At 46.4% G+C, this 17484-nt stretch overlaps 2 protein-coding genes across 2 annotated transcripts in view; one reads left to right on the top strand and one right to left on the bottom strand.

Annotated features, from left to right (window-relative positions):
• Positions 1-125: 125 nt before the first annotated feature.
• LOC135822238 (uncharacterized) lies at positions 126-8790 on the bottom strand. Its single transcript, XM_065334962.1, has 8 exons — positions 8514-8790; positions 7369-7484; positions 5662-5859; positions 4338-4531; positions 2644-2732; positions 2312-2386; positions 1580-1654; positions 126-892 (listed from the first exon to the last, which is right to left on the bottom strand). Exons 1-8 carry the CDS (start codon positions 8700-8702, stop codon positions 665-667), a joined length of 1164 nt encoding a protein of 387 aa, XP_065191034.1. The 5' UTR covers positions 8703-8790; the 3' UTR covers positions 126-664.
• A 285-nt stretch (positions 8791-9075) lies between these two features.
• LOC135822236 (TBC1 domain family member 9-like) overlaps positions 9076-17484 on the top strand; it is a 31429-nt gene continuing 23020 nt past the window's right edge. The window contains exons 1-7 of the mRNA XM_065334959.1: positions 9076-9387; positions 9698-9812; positions 10423-10474; positions 11718-11795; positions 14250-14345; positions 14662-14745; positions 16027-16160. Of these exons, the coding sequence (XP_065191031.1) occupies positions 9344-9387; positions 9698-9812; positions 10423-10474; positions 11718-11795; positions 14250-14345; positions 14662-14745; positions 16027-16160 (603 nt within the window). The 5' untranslated portion in view covers positions 9076-9343. The remainder of the gene's footprint in view (positions 9388-9697; positions 9813-10422; positions 10475-11717; positions 11796-14249; positions 14346-14661; positions 14746-16026; positions 16161-17484) is intronic.

Genomic DNA, 17484 nt, shown 5'->3' with positions numbered 1-17484 from the left:
ACCATTCATGTGCCATTGTTGTGACTGCACAATCATGTACATGCATGTACAGCCATTATGCAGTTTGCAGGTCTGTCTGCACGCGTATACAGTACACACAGACCAGGCCAGCAGGAGGCGCTAGGTATTGTGTCAATTATTCATTTTTAGTGATATACCGGTAATAGTAAAGGTGTCAACCAGGGTGTCGTAGCATACTGCATGCATGCATGGGCTCTCTATAGAGTGGCTTTTACTTGGATCCCTAGTTGTCAGCCTGGAACCAGTTTAGTAATTAGTTGACCAGTGCATGACATTACAGTAGTATACCACATCAAGCATAACGTTTCATGTTGTGCTTCCACAGTCCATACCGGTACCACCTGCAAAATGGTTTGGGCCATGGGTACCTTCGTATGTTAAAATAATAAGATAATACTTTGAAGTAATAACCATAGGGTGTGGACAGGTTTAATCTTCCGAAATCTAAATAAACAAACAAACAAACAACAACGTGCTGACTCGGTGCATGTATCTCTGATGATGCCTGTGCTGGATACTCCTAGGCCCGTGGCCTTGTCTTGCCTACTCCATCTTGTTTCAGTGATCACAAATGCTATTGGCAGAGTGCACAGCTCTATTCCATAGTGAGCTGGTGTGAATGCAGCTGGTTTGCGGGAGCACATCATCTCAACCAGCTGCCACTGTCTCCACCATCAGATTCGCCGCCGCTGTTGCCACTGCCATCACACGACATAGGCTCTGCGGCCTCTCCACGTTTCTCCCTCCTTGGTCCCTTTGCGTTCTTCCTCTGCTTGACTGGGCCTCGGCATCTTCCCGACGTTTTCAAATCCTTTTCAAACTCTTGTCGGTGGAGTCTGTACAACTTCATGGTTGCCTGTGCATCCTCCACCTAAAAGCAGGCATAGCAAAGAAACAGGATAGAACACTGCATGTGGCAAAGATACACTAACGCATGCATCCTCCACCTAAAAGCAGGCATAGCAAAGAAACAGGATAGAACACTGCATGTGGCAAAGATACACTAACGCATGCATCCTCCACCTAAAAGCAGGCATAGCAAAGAAACAGGATAGAACACTGCATGTGGCAAAGATACACTAACGCATGCATCCTCCACCTAAAAGCAGGCATAGCAAAGAAACAGGATAGAACACTGCATGTGGCAAAGATACACTAACACATGCATCCTCCATTTAAAAGCAGGCATAACAAAGAAACAGGATAGAACACTGCATGTGGCAAAGATACACAAACAGCAAAGACTACGGCAGTTTTTGAAAAGCTATAATACTACTATAGGTACGACCAGTGTGGTGACCAGTCAAGTCAAGTATATAACACGTTTACAAGCATTGTGGCCGACACTGGTGAATGGACGTGTTGGTACCGTATTTAGTATTCACTATGTATAAAAGCAGCATGAATGAGATTGCTGATACGAGGGTAATCCTGTATGCCACACAGAGGAATCACAGCCATGTCGGTATTTGCCGAGGCAGCGTGGGGCCACGGCAGGGACAGAAACCGTACAATGCTCCACCACAGCTCCCACACATGTTAATAGTATGCTACTAACCGAGCTGTGCTCCCCTGATTGGATGTCAATGTTGAGAACAAGGCGACATAGCCTTTTCAAGCCTGGCTTACCACCCTGAAACAAGATGAGCACAAAACACAAACGTGGTTACCACATCGTTAGTTGTCCACAAGCCAGGCAAAAGCGAAGCCGCATTACTTCCACAGGACCGTACCTTTCTTATGAGTGAGAGAGAGAGAGAGAGAGAGAGAGAGAGAGAGAGAGAGAGAGAGAGAGAGAGAGAGAGAGAGAGAGAGAGAACCGTGTGTGTGTGTGTGTATGTGTGTGTGTGTTTGCAGCGATTTCCAATCGATAGGTTGCGGGTTCGATTCCCGACGATTATGGTCACACACGTCTTTCTTCTCTTTCTCAGACTCTTCCTGACTTTTCTTTCATTCTCCTGGGTGATTACCAACAGCCAGTGCATGCTGGAGTATGTGGTGTGATGTGTGTGTGGGAGAAAAAAATAAAAAAGACCAAAAAGTAGGGATTCACTGGCCAGAAAAAGCCACTTCATAGCTGTGTGGTGTAGACCAGGCTGAATAGTGGCGGTCAATTCTTCAGCCTTGCAAGCTGTTGAATGGTGCAATCCCAGCACAAGCTGCTATGGCTTCTGCTGTAGCATCGCTATCATCGCCTCAGGCGATGGGCGTCCAATGGTCCAATGGTGTGTGTGTTCGTCCATGCACAAGTGCACAAGGAGTGCTGAAAAGGTGGAAAGGATCTGCATACCTTGACAAGTTTCTTGTACCTATCGAAGCACTGTGTGTCCCGTATCATTCGCTGAGGATGGGATAGGTACAGAGCCTGCAACATAAACACACATGAATACATACAGCCAAACAACCCACACACGCATGCATGCACGCACGCACCCACACACATGCACACCAACATGCACGCACGCACGCACACACAAACACACACAAGGAACCCAATCAGGGAAATCCTACAGGCATATAGCATATCCCAACCTACGCATAATCAGGACAAAGACGTGAGTAGATCAAGGCAAAGACGTGAGTAGATCAAGGCAATCATCTGCATGCACACGAGGCGCGTACCTTCAAATCGTTCTTTATCGCATGCCCAACGAGTACGCGTCCCTTCATGAGCTTGTCCACTTCACTCAGTACTGTTGACTGCGATGGTGCTGCAGTTAGAAAGACAGCCACATGCAATGTTACTGACTAACGAGTAACACTTACAAACAAATAGCATCAAATGGAACACATACAAAGCTCGATGTACAGCTACGTTGAAACAGACAGCTTGATCTAAGCAACACTAATTATGGCCAATACGGGCAGAAATATAGTCACCGGGTGTGGAACAAATTCCACCACAATGAATGCTGATCCACAAGTACAAATATGTTCAATGATTTTATTGGTATTCATAAGGTCGAGGGAGTTGAAAACAGGAAACGCCTGAAGAAAAAACTGACTGTCATCAATCAACAGGACTTGAACCAAGGACCCTTGTTTATGGCCAGTGATGCTCTACCACTAAGCTATGGTGTAGTCTTCATCCAAGTAGCGACCGTTCAACATTTTCTTCAGGCTTCGAAACTCACGCTTCCTGTGAATCCACACAGGTTGGTGGGACACAGCCGTCACCACGGGTGTTTCGCAGTGGCCACTCGTCAAGATGGCGGCAAATCCGAGAGTACAAAAATGTCGACTCTGCCTATGTGCGTGGCGGATGCGAATCTCGCACGTGCATGCAAAATCTAGCCTTCTGCAGAGCTGGGTAGAGCAAGTGTGTAGCCAGTGTAGGAACGAACGACGACCTTTTCCGAGAGAGAATGTGGCTCTTTTCATCCCAACATTTTACTCGCCACGCTCTCCCTCCCAGCTTATTGATACGAGTATGTGCTACCGAGTAGAAGTCTCCATCTTCAGAGTAGGCCAGGCAGAATCGCAAGGTTGAAATACTTGCTCACTTGGTTTTTTTGGTCCAGTTTGAGGTGTTGATGTGATCGTTGTGTACAACTCGAAGTGACAAACTTGAGACCCCCGCGCCACAAAAAACTAAGGCGCGCCACAAAGTTTCGTTTGGCTGTTCAATGAAAGGACGTATGGAAGCAGGGATAAAAACTATCGTGGCTGCCGGCAAAACTCCTAGTAATGTAATAAACGGGGGTGTGACTTTGGTAATTCCAAGGAGAATGTACGCACGGCCATTCCACAACGAAGACGAACTACGAGCTCAAAAACACTCCAATTTTCAAACAAACGACGCAGGAACGAAGACATGGCCACAGTGTTCCTGTGTGGCCTTCAAAACACCTAATTTTACTTCGATAGCGGCTGGTTCAGGGCAAATTCAGGCCCAATTCGACAGCGTCGTACCGCTCAGATTCGCCCAAAACACGAGGAAATGTACGGTAGATCCAAATGCGTACGCATTTTGCGTACGGGGACGACTGGCCAGAGTTCATGCACTGCAAACACCCGTGGTCACTGGAACCCACACACTTCACGTACAAACTAGCACACATGGAGCCCCAACACAATAAAATATCCATAAGGTTGAGGGAGTTGGAAACGGGAAACTTTAGTACACGTTCGAGTCCTGGTGGTGACAGTCAATTTTTTCTTCAGACTTTTCCCGTTTGCATCCTTCCCTCAAACCAATGAATATTTAGTACATGTAGTAGCATTTCGTTAAAGTTTCCGCAAACAAACACAATCATGTACAATGTGGCTGTTTGGTTATGGGCGAAATCGACTCGATAGCACATGGAAGTACATACCATCTTTCAAATCTCTAGGCCGTACACCGCTGACACGAGTTCGGAAGTCAGTCACGTCCTCTAACGGCTGAACAAACGTATCATATAGCACATGACCATGATGGTTGACGATAGAGCAGCGCGCCAGGGCGTTCTTACTCCCATTGGGGCCAACACCGACAAACTCACAGTCAATAGCAATGTATTTTCTAGCCCTGCAGAAGGAATCGTAGGCCATGGAGAAAGAAGAGCGAGAGAGCGAGAGAGAGAGAGAGATGGACAGGGGAAGGTATCAGAAACAGTTCCTAAAGAAGAATGCCTGGAGCAACCGAGTGTAACAAGATCGGTGCTTTTGAGCTGTTTGTTAAAGGGGCACTCCGGGAATTTTTTCGGTGGTGTGTTCTCTTCATGGGGGCCTTATATGGCCCCCAAAGAATGGGGAATCGCGAAAACTAGACCCAAAAAGTCGATATATGAAGCCAGGGAGGGCCAAGTTTGTCTCCTCTTTTGATGGTTTTGATGACGTCACGTGTGATTAGTATTCAAATTCTCTGCATTTGAAGATCTTAGTTGTTTGAATTTTCTGGTGATGAAGAACGATGTTTGGTCGACATTCCCAAGCTTCACAACTGCGGACATACTCTAAGGAACCTGAAGGACCCCCTGAGCCTGGTAGAAGCGCAGCCTGATGAGGGCCAGGAGCGGACGACTTCACTGGTTCGAGTACGAAGATCCCGAAATTCTCTATACGCCGTGAGGCATATGGTCAGAACAGTTTTGTTTAGACAAGCTGACGCGAAGTCGGGGTGATGTGTAACGCATGTCAAAGGGCTGTCAATGCTAACAGCTGCAGCGCTCTCTCGACAGCGAGGGTAATCGACTGCCCTCTGCATCACCCCACATTTCTGGCAGGAACACCAATCGCTATTTCCTTGTCGACCAGTGAAGTCGTCCGCTCCAATTTCCCGGCCCTCATCAGGCTGCGCTTCTACCAGGGGCACCTCATATAAGGCCCCCATGAAGAGACCACACCAACGAAAAAATTCCCGGAGTGCCCCTTTAACTCCAAAGCAAACGTTTACAGATCACTCATAAAGATTGGGGCTACTTTTACATTCGTATTCCAGTGGAGATTGGACAATACGACCTTGCATATCAGTATACCGGCAGCAACAGTAGATTGAGACAACTGATTTCTGTTGCCCAAGTTTTGCAGAAAGACCTTTCCGAACATCGGGTTTAGGGACAGATTAAATACAGGGACAATTTGTTCTAAATCTCCAGGTGTGTTGTTCTATATAATCTCCATTGTACTGGTAGAACAGCAATACATGTGATCACTTACTCTTTGTCAGGTCCGGTGATAAGCGATGATGACAAGTCACTGGAATCACGCTCGTTACCTCCAGCCGTGGCGCCGGCAGACTTGCTGCTACAGCTAGGAGTTTTGTTCTGAGAGCGGGCAATCAGCTCCGGGTCGACATCATCAAACCAAACCTCCGGTGGAGGCGGTGGCGCAGGTGCAGGAGGCGTAGTCTTTTTCCTAACGGGACCAATGAAGTAGACGCATCACAATCAAAGTCAAGCATCTGCATGCATTCGAAATACCATCCCCGAATTCAAACTGATCTACATGTATACAGAGTTTACGTACAGACCTGCAGATAAGGTACTGTCGTGGACATGGAAATCCGGTCGCACGTCTAGCGCCCCAGGGCGCTGGCCATGCAGCCGTGGGTAAGCAGTACACACATACGCGCTGCAGCTCGCTGGTCGCACGCATGATTGTGCACTGTTCTGTACGCGCTGAGGCTCAGTGAGGGCACCGGCCCAGGTCAATCGACTGGATTTCCATGTCCAAGACGGTACTTTAACCAAATCTGGACTCCCACACCGTAGTTTCAAAATCCAGACAGTGGATGCACAGTGCACTATTGGGCGCTTTCGATTACACGCATTTCGGTCAATTCTAGAATTAGTTATCAGGGATGAATTTACTGTCACGTTTTTGCATAGCAGTTTTTGCTATGCAAAATCTAATTTGTGGCGCAAGCTACAGAAAGCATGGATCGCCTGTACATGCATGTATCGCAGCTTTCTGCGTGTCACTGTGATTTGAGTAGCAGTAGATCGATTTTGCGTAGCAAACTGCGATGCGATACAGGATAAATTCATCCCTGGTTATTGATGATGCACAGTTCGATTACACAAAAAGTGACAAATTCCGTCGTCAGAATTGATTTTATCCAATTCCGTCGAATCCGTCAATTCTGAAGAGAGGGCGGAATTTCTCTAATTCTGGCGCCAGAATTACACAGTCGGTGTGTTACCGGTCTGGTCATGACTCAAGCGCGCGAAGAGCCTCCCTGGCCGGCGTGTGCGCGATGCTGGGTCCACGTGCGCGCGAGGGTGTACGTGATCTCTTTTTACGATTCATCAATTTTGTTTGTGACATGACGTGAATAGAATGCGTTGTGAATTCCAGTCGTTCGTTTACAAGGCCGGAATACGCTCATTCTGGTCATTCCAGAACTAAAAAAACCAGTTCCAGAATTGTGTAAACGTGTAATCGAAAGCGCCCAATGTGTCACCAGGGACCACAGGCATGGCCACTGTCACATAGCCCGGCAGATTCTACAGGTGGGATCAGCGGGTAGTTTGCACAGGTTACCGCAGTACCCACACCAATGAAGAATGACGGACGCTAGCCAGCATACATTGCAAACGCAGACAAACCATGACCAAAGTTAAAGCACGTACAATGACACAACAAGGCTTGACCCTGATGCTGTCAAGCACGGCTGGGAAGTTGAAGAATTGGGAAAAGTCAGATCCACTTTTGCACAGCTTTGGCACATAGTGAAACACTCCTCATGCTGGGCGCTGGTGTAATGTTCTCTGGACAAGCAGTCTCGCGTCCAACCCAGGGTCTAGTCAAGTCACTACAGGCGGATATAGCATCCTATCGTGAAAGAAACCACTTCAGACGTGTTTGGATCCACGTGAATCCAAACGCCAGTGTTGTCATGCATCAAAGCAGATGCTAGCTCACCACTTTGCTGATGATCCAGTGCCTTTGGTTGGGGAATCCTTCTTTCGCGGCTTGAAGGTGCGCTTCTTCGCGGAGCCAGATGAGACTGCACTAGGCTTCTTGTCCATCGCTAAAATCTGTGACACATGGAATACAAGAAGAATTCCACCGCAGGGCTGGGTATTTTCACAATAACATATTTACTTCAATGCAGTGAATAAAGCCTAATGCAAACTCGCAAGAATGACCACGTGCCACGTGAGTGTGCAGATGGCTTTACTCAGTGCGATGAACTCACCACCTTTTCTCATCATTAGCGCGGTCTCCTTTACTTATTTCATTTACTCACCGCGTCCAACACTTGATGATGTAGGTGATGAGTTGCTCTTCGTTGGCGTGCAATGGCTTTTCCATGCTTTTGACATATCTGTGAGTTTAGCCATATTAAACAGTTATAATATTATTGCGGTATTTTGATAAGTTGCGCACCTGTATTTCGCCGCCGGTGTGTGACTGTGTCATGAGATGCATATAAGCAGGCACCGGTATGTTTGTATGCGCATGTGCACATATGTAAGTGCTGACACGCACACACACACACGTGTGCGCGAGAGCCCAGACCTCAACGTGGATGATCTTGCCTTTCTCAGCAGCCTCCAGTCTGATATCTCCTTGGTCGCAAAGGAGAACAGGCGAGATCTTCTCGCAGCAGTCGCGAAGCCCTGGGACGACTACCCCACGGAGAAAATGCAAAATGTTTGGCTTTGCCTGCATGCGTTGTTCCGGGGCATCTTCAAGAGCGGAGGCGATAATAAGTACCAGCACCACAGTGATCTCCACTGCTAGAGAAGGTACTGCTGTAACTCGCGCGAAGGCGACCGGGGTGCGGAGAAGCTGCTTCGGGACATGCGAGAACGCATCATTCGACCTGCCACTTTGGTTAGTTCCAGTGGTGATGTATCGAGCGAGGGCAACTCAGACTGAGACTCTATTCCCATCAATCGATCTTGTTTCTCTTCCAATAGAACACTTTCGTTGAGCACAGCAACTCATGTGAAAAAGTCACGAAGTTTTTTGTTTCCGGAGGAAGTATTAGAATAATTTTCAATGTTTCTTCTCTTGCACATACACGTACCAGCACTGAACAGTACACCAAAGAAACTCACCTTTTGCAAAGCTTTCCAGTTAGGTGAAAATTCTTCAGGAGTTTTAGGAGCTACTGGTATATGCAGCCTTTCTTTGGGCTTGGGATTCGGCAATTTCTTGATACTTTTCTTGAATCGGATATTCTTCTTCTTACCTGACGTAGCCTCCTTGGCCTTTTCTGAAGGCTTTGGGTTAGGAGCCTTCGGCATTATGGACAACGGAGGAAAGTAGATATAAAAGACTACAACTGACAAGAACGAACTACAAATGTTGCAGAGACTCAAAAGGTATGCACCAGTTTTTTCGAAATCAATCTCATTTTTATGACGAAAATGAATAAATTAATAATTATTATTGCTAGTGCATGGAAGAGACGTCATCAAAGCTTCATGTCACGTCATGACTCATGACTCATAATCATGGAGTCATGGCAAAACGTTGATTCTGAGATTTCTGACAGCATTTCAGCATGAAATCCAGCAAAACCCAGCGCGAACACGATAACTTACTTCGGAACCCGGGTTTGCAGGGTTGTGGGATTCCCGTATGTACTTTGAATAACATTAATTTTCCTCCCAATAATTTTTTGTCTTATGTCGAACATTGACAATGACCATTGATATTGAAGTATCTCATGTTGCTCCGTAAGTCGTTTATTCAGTTAGTGTGGACCTGATGCCAGCTTTAGTGTCGTCCGATTGTCAAGAGTCGAATGAAACGTGAGAAGAAGGAGTCAGCTTTTGGCGATCTCCCTGCTGCCTGATTTTTAGAGCACAGTGCATTGGGTAGTCTGTACGAGTCTCAATCAGTATAGTAGACATCATAATTAGTTACGAGATCTTGAGGAAGGATGTGGGTTAAGCCACAGGAGGTGCTGGTAGCCGGATTCGTGTGGTAAGCTGGTCAAGAAATTCGTGCTTCTCAACTCAGGGTCAAAGACTAGAAGTTACTAAATGACTATTATAAATTATAATGGTATTATATTTATAATGGCATTATTGAACTCGGGTGTTGAGCCAATGTAATCATAGACAAAAGGTGTCAGGTCGTTGAATGTCTCAGTACTGTTTGTCAGTTGTGTGCCATGTTGTCGCACTAGCTGACTGTATAGTAATCCGGTTACATTTGGGGACAGGTAGTCATAACTCGTAACATTTTTGTCCTTCCTTTTAATGGTATTATGGTTGGCGTACTTTCTCATCAGGACCACGGAGGACCACAATACTTACTTCGTCCTGCAAAAGAGAAGGGGACGTGGCGGAGAAGGAGGACTCCGTTCCATGATGGTCGCCACCCTGGACAATGTTCGAGAGTCAAAAGTAGGACGTGCATGTGTGCGCATGCGTACACACGTGTGTGTGTGTGTGTGTGTGTGTGTGTGTGTGTGTGTGTGTGTGTGTGTGTGTGTGTGTGTGTGTGGTTGTGTGTGAATGATTGTGCGTGTGTGTGTGTGTGTGTCCACGTGCACTTGCATGCCTCTTCCTCTTTTTTCAGCATGTGCTCTCTTTCCTTTTCCAATCTAGAATTTATATTGATCTTCAATCTAGTTGAATCCGGACTGATTGTGCTGGCAGTACGTCAACATTATAGAAGGCATTATGCTTGTATTGCCCAGCATCTACACACATGCACGCACGCACGCATGCACACACACACACACACACACACACACACACACACACACACACACACACACACACACACACACACACACACACACACACACACACACACACGCACACACACACGCATGCATGCATGCGCTGTGTGAATGCCAGTGAATCAAGTGTGTATTTGTTGTCTGCACTTGAGTAGTCCTGTAACTGTGTAAGGTTAGCTACAAGTTAGTTTATATGTATATGGCTTGGCTAGTGGAAGAGATAGAACGTCTCCCTCACACATATCTCTGCTGTTTGCTTTCCTGGATAGCCACCACCATATCGGATTCTTCTTCAAACACACCATGGCGAGCTATCCTACTGTAAGTTCTTGCATGGCTGCACATCTCTGTGTGTGCAGTACCTCTGTGCACATCTCTGTGTGTGCAGTACCTCTGTGCACATCTCTGTGTGTGCAGTACCTCTGTGCACATCTCTGTGTGTGCAGTAGCTCTGTGCACATCTCTGTGTGTGCAGTACCTCTGTGCACATCTCTGTGCCTACCCTAGGTTTCAGTACTGTAAGACATGTTATTATAACGAATCGCAAATTTAACGATTGTCCGGAAATGGGACCGAAATCCATAGGCTAACGAGAAGATACTAGCACGCTAGCGCTCTTGCAGTCTTCATTCATATCCGCACAGAACGCGTACTGACATAATGAGGCATTACAGCCTCAACAGAACTTTTATAACAAAGAAATGCCACTCGTTTTTAAAGCGTTCGATTTACATTCTCGTCATATTTACCCATCTTACAGTATGCTATGCAGCACCTCTGTAGGGAGATCTCAGTGAGTGCATCTGTCTTCTGAGATTCTTCTCAAGAACCTGAACTACAAGGGCCTACAAAGGAGAAGGACGTTTTGTAGCTAGTGAGCATTGTGTTGAGCAGCTGGAGGCCTATTGCAAAGATCTGCAGCCACAGATGTGTGTGTGTGTGTGTGTGTGTGTGTGTGTGTGTGTGTTGGGGGCGGGGTGTTCAGCTGCTATTTGCTAAGTAAAAAATGGGCATACACCCGTATTGAGCATCAGGGCTGTTGCCAGTCTGGCAGTGAATGACTTGGTCAGCTCGGACACCTTGATGTGCATTGCCACAAACATTGAGTACTGCGTACCAGTGCAGGCCTGTTTCCAGTATTTACCTACCTGCATGATTGTAGTGCACTGACCAAGTGCACTACTGCTCAATGAAAGCCGATCAAGTCAGTCAGTCAATGCCACGCCGACCACTGTGCAGTCCTAGGCCTGCAAACACTGCGGACTGATGCATGGCGCAAACTTGACTCGCACAATCGGATTTCATTGAGCAGCAGTGTAGATAGGGCTGCACTGCGGTGGCTACATGCAGTGGCAAGGTTTTCGGTAGGAATAAAGCAGCTGGTTTTATCAGCTCAAATGCAGTGTGCATTTACGAGGGTTCAATTTTAAAAGGTGGTGGTAGTCTCTTGATGAGGTGCAGCTTCATGCTATGTCGCTTTAGCTACAACCATGCATACACGTGGTGGCAGGATGCTCTCAATCGCTGGCCATGTTGCTGCTGCCTAACTGTGTGTTGATTGCAGTAATTGGGACTGCAAACAGTCAGTCTGAAGCTATGCGTCACTGGGAGTACTTGAAGCTGGAAGTGCTGCCTATGCTTGGTAAGTCAATGTGTTGCAGCCAAGTAGCCTATAGTGAATACTAACCCAACTAAATTATCGGTTAAATTCAACAAGCATGGGTTGATTTTTGAATGCGAGCATCTACACAGTCAAACTCTACCCAGCTAGCACGCTGTAGACCATACCTGCTCACTGATTGGCTGGCACCTATCCTGGCTGCTTCCCTGTGTTGTCAGTATCTACGCGTGCAGTACTGTGTCTGTCGTGTGCTGAAGAACTGGCGGGTCAGCCTCGTAACCCAGGCCGTTCTTATTTTCATATGTATATAATACAACCCAACCGTACGCTTGTACGTGAAATATAAACCGACATACAAACCGAGGCGAAGCCGAGGTTTGTATGATGGTTTATATTTCACGTACAAGCGTACTAGTGGGATGTACAGTGGTCCCTCTATAATCCGGCACCATTTGTGCCACGGAAATCTGCTGGATTAGGGAGGGTGCTGGATTAACAAATCTGATTTACCGCTAGAATGTGCATGAAAAGGACATTTTGGTTGCTGAAAATTGTGCTGGTTTATCGAGGGTGCTGGATTTATATAGTGCTGGATTAGAGAGGGACGACTGTATTATACTTATCCTGACCTTCATACAAACTGACAGTCAACTTCTTCCTGTTTCTATGGTGGCGTTCTATATGGGGTTTGTATGGGGTTTGTATGAGGTTTATATGCCCAGTATAAGCCGCCAGCATGATGGGCAAGTTGACTGGAAGTTTGTATGAAAGGTCAGCATAAACTACAGTACAGTCTATGCACAGTTGAGTCATTGTGTGTGCACGTATACATCGGTATGCTGTGCTGGGTGATATCCTAGCCTCTTCGTTCTTTCGTGCTCCGTTCTTCGGCGCCCGACAATACTGTACTGGAAGCCCCGTCTACCCACTCGGGCTCTGCAGAAACTTCCACAGTTTCCGGTTTTCCGACAGCTGCGAACTTAGAGAATTCACGAAGTGCATTTTGTGACCTGGCTGGCGTTGAAGTTGCAATTGTCCTTGGCTACATGGCCATTTGTCCCCAGAGTAGAGTGGAGTGTTGTGACCTTTGACCTTTGTACCGTTGGTATATTATACAGTCGTCCCTCTCTAATCCGGCACTTGTTTATCCGGAACCCTTGCCAACCGGCGCACTTTCTGACGAAACCGATTTTTTTCGTTCAATTCCTACATCTTAATCCGGCACTTGAATTCCGCCTCCGGCAGTGACTTTTTGAAACGAATCGCTCAAACTGCACGTTGTTTGATTTCATAATCCGGCAGTCGTGAATCGACTGTGCGTGTGTGTGCAAGAGTACGTATACATGTGAACATGTTCTCTGTTTTACTTTATCACTGTGTATATTCCTGGAGAAAAGTTGAGAATATAAAGCCGTGCACCAAATACTGGGGTCGACACGGAAAACCCTGCGTTTTGACGTATGATACATGCATGGAATTGGGTAGGGCCGGCCCGGCCGGGTCAGAGGGCAGGATTTCTTAATCCAGTACCTTCGTTAATCCAGCAGAAAATGCCGTAGCAAAAGGTGCCGGATTAGAGAGGGACGACTGTAGTATCTCTCCTAGGACCTCATTACTTGAACCTGGACATGCCATTGCTGTATGTGTTCAGTGGCACATCCTGCACTGTTTTGTACTGTACTGCCTTTTTTGGTATTGTACAATCTGACCTTACAGGGACCATGCACCCAAAAGTTGAATAGGGTCAATCATTGACCTACATCAACCTGAACCATAGCCCGAAAAAGGATTTTGCTCACCATTAGGGTGTTTCCCTTGCTATAATGCCCTTTTGAAGACTTCACTATTAGCCAGTGCCTGTATAATATGTTTGTGAGCCTTGTGTAATGTGGACAGTGAAACCAGGCTCTGATACCCTAATGCAATGCATTTTTTCTTCTTCCCAAATTACTGCAATGGATGCAGCGTCTTTGATTGAGCTAATGGGATGTCACTCTGCTGACTTTGACATGCGGATATTTCCTTGTTACTCATGCATCTAGCTGGCCAATGGTACATGTACTTTACAAAGTACTCTGTACTGTTATTGAGGACCCCTGCTTATCATGCTATTTACTGAAACTTAACTGTAGTACTCTCTCTCTCTCTCTCTCTCTCTCTCTCTCTCTCTCTCTCTCTCTCTCTCTCTCTCTCTCTCTCTCTCTCTCTCTCTCTCTCTCTCTCTCTCTCTCTCTCTCTCTCTCTCTCTCTCTCTCTCTCTCTCTCTCTCTCTCTCTCTCTCTCTCTCTCTCTCTCTCTCTCTCTCTCTCTCTCTCTCTCTCTCTCTCTCTCTCTCTCTCTCTCTCTCTCTCTCTCTCTCTCTCTCTCTCTCTCTCTCTCTCTCTCTCTCTCTCTCTCTCTCTCTCTCTCTCTCTCTCTCTCTCTCTCTCTCTCTCTCTCTCTCTCTCTCTGCTCTCGGGTGTCTTCTTCTCACAGGTACGTTTGACAGTCAAGATGAAGCGTTTAGCTTTGCAGCGTCGAAAGTAGAAAGCCTGCTTGCAAGTGCTGACATCCCAGCTGCAAGCAGTCAAGGTAAGCAAGCGCTTGACACATGGTTGTACTGATGCAGCTGCTGCTGCTAAGGTGTTCCTTTTGGTTCCGTTGGAATGGGAAGTTTATTAGTTTGCACATCATCTTGTACGGCAGTCGATTTTGTTTCCCTTTTTACCTTCGTCTGCCTAATTCATTAGACTCTACGCAGCTTTCTCAGATTGGGCTGGAGTGAGACTTTTTCACATTTGGTCGACCTACTTCGAAGTAGCTGTCTAGAGTTCAGCTAGTCTGTTTCCTTCATTCAGCTTTGTTCGATAACTCGGGTCTTCAATTTTTTCCTTTGTGCTGTACGTAGACACGGAGAGTGGAAAATTCCGTGTTGCCTCCGAGCAGTTCCACAAGGATTTCAAACTGCCTGAAGAAGAAGAGCTTGTCAATTGTGAGTATTTTTAGTGGTTTGATTCGAGGTCCAAACTCTTCACTCTGCGGCCGACCTTCTTCATCAGATTGAGCCTTGTGCCGAACAGGCCGGTAACTGCTGGTCTTGATGTGAAGTGCTTAAAGTTTGAACAAACTTGTCAGCGGAATACATGTACGCAGTGCCCTATGATTCTCTCTTCAGGATTGGAATACCAGTTTTCGGAATTTATCTTTGTTAGCGCCAGATCCTGCACAATCTAGTTTCTCTCCGAAGGCTAGAGCAAAGTACTAGTATACCGTTTTGTTCCGGGGTATAGGAAACACTCGTAATCCACCTGAAACAATTTGGTGCAGCTTGTGGTCAAGTGAAGCATGAAATTCAGGGTAGATGTCTGTATTCCGGGGCAACATATCTTCGTCCGGCTTATACTCCAGTGTGGCTAATACTGCGGAAACTATAAGGTACTCCCAAGTGCCCTAGTGCAATATGTCAGGGTATATCAGTAGCAGCTTGCTTTGCGATGTACAGCATGTGACTGTACAAGATGTTTCTAGATCTGCCTCTGAGCTGAGACGGATCAGCTGACCTTGCCCATCCATATCCAGTTGCACTAGTTGACTTTCGACCCAAAGTATAAAGCTGGTACCCTGGACCAGTCCCGATTACATGCATGTCACAGTACTATTTGTACATGGATGCATCCAGCAGCATTCGCCCCACTTCCAGGGCGTTAATGGCCGTACAAGTCCAGAGTGCCAGTTATATGCATGCTGGGTTAGATATCACCTAGCACCACAACTGTACAAGATCTGATTGTTTGTCTCCCGAAAAGAAATGAAAGTGTCACGGTTCTCACCCAACCCACTAAGACTGTTCCCAAGATCACGTGAAAGTAGCTTTGTAGTCATGCTACTTGTCTCCTGGAAATTGGTTCTGTGTGGGGTTTTTTTGGTACCTACTCCCACCAGCGCTGCATTTCTCGCTTCCCCTCAAACTCCCCAGTGTAATTATAGTGCCTGTTGTGTGAAAACTGTTGCCGTGCGTACAGTGTGTGACTCCTAGTCCTAGTTCACTGCTGTATTGCCTGATCCATGTATGTACAGTTTGTGCTGTTTCTTTCGCCTCCTCACCTAGTTCTCCCTTTATGTCGAGGTCACCTGTTTTTAGAACTTTTTACCAACCAGGTCCCTGATGGTCATGAGTAAATGCAAAACTTTGTTGCAACAGACTTATCCTCTCTTTTTACTGCTTTTTCGGTCTCTCTCTCTCTCTCCTCCCTTGCTCTGTGTGTGTGCACAGACTATTCCTGCAGCTTGATCCAGAACAACTTGCCTCACCAGGGTTGGCTGTATCTGTCTGTTAACTATCTCTGTTTCTATTCATACTTCATGGGAACTGAAGTATCTGTCAAGCTGCGATTTGCTGATGTTGTGGTAGGTTGTGAGTTACGTGGATTGCAAATTCTTTAGATTGCTACGCATTGTATGGATCACACAGCAGGTGGAATAATGATACATGTAATTCGAATATGCCTTCTAATCAGAAATTTTGCCAGGACCTATTAAATTGGTCTGCGTGACACCTACATAAAGTTGTCTGAGAATTCAAATCTCGGACTGCGTACTTACAGCTTGTCAGAAGTGCCGTGAAAGTCGCGTGTACATGGAGGACGTATAGGATATTTAGTAAGATTTCGTTAAGCAACAGTTTGCATGTACACTCGGACGTCTCTTATCCGGGCACCCTTGGGACCGGGCACTGCCCGTATCTCAAGATAACTCATCTACCATGTATCATAATCATTTTTTGAAGAAGTTTATTTGACACGTATTGCACATGTTCAGGTTACAGAAAGAATCCATTGATAAAAATGTGTGGATTTCACAGGTTGGCAGTGACAAATAAGCATTTGCGCATACGAAAAAAGTTCAAACCCCCCAAATTCAAAGCATTTTTGCCATAGGAACTCAAGCCCGGTGCCCGGTAGAGAGACATGCCCGTATCTGAGGCGTCCGGATAAGAGGCGTGTGAGTGTATTAAATTTTGTGTTTGAAAGAAAGCTATAAAATGGACAATTGCACATAGCTCTTATCTAGTGTTGTTGTTGTGTTGCAGTCATAGGAAAGCTGTGAGCAAAGCCATATCAGACAGCATCCACGCCTACCTTGAATGGAGGAATGTTTAGGAGGAGACTGTAAAGCTGTGTTCACAACTGGCGCGTGTACGCATGAAACCACGCGTTTGTGCGTATTTTGCTGGCTTTTGGGGCGTCATGCGTACGGAAACGCACCGAAATGGAAATTCCAACATGTTGGAATTTTCAGCGCGTATCAGGCGCGGATCAGCGTACATGCCAGTCACTTTGACTGGCGGGGTCAAAACATTAGTACTCGAAGGTGTCGCACGCGCTAAATACGGCTCGAATTGCTCTTTTTTGTGAAAGCCTGAGCGCGCGTTTGGGCACGCATGAACCGCAAGCATACCGCGTCCACGCGCCAGTTGAGAACACAGCTTAAGGCACTAGAAGGTCTTGGATTTCAAATCCACGATCAGCCATGATGCTGCATCCAGCAGGCATGCTCCGAAGCAGATCCAGAAATCCACTTTCAAGTATGATTTGACAGTCAGAAATTGCTCCCGTGAAACCGAAACACATGCAAAGGCATGCTTATCAGATTGACAGTCTGTCGACTGATACACGTATTACATTTCCTGGGGTATCGTTTGTACTTCATACGCACTACTTCAGGCTCAAGA

The sequence above is a fragment of the Sycon ciliatum genome, chromosome 8 (assembly GCF_964019385.1).
Source record: "Sycon ciliatum chromosome 8, ocSycCili1.1, whole genome shotgun sequence".
In the NCBI taxonomy this organism is placed as follows: Eukaryota; Metazoa; Porifera; class Calcarea; order Leucosolenida; family Sycettidae; genus Sycon; species Sycon ciliatum.
The sequence above is the reverse complement of the archived record's forward strand: the minus strand, read 5'-3'. Positions and strand labels throughout refer to the sequence as shown.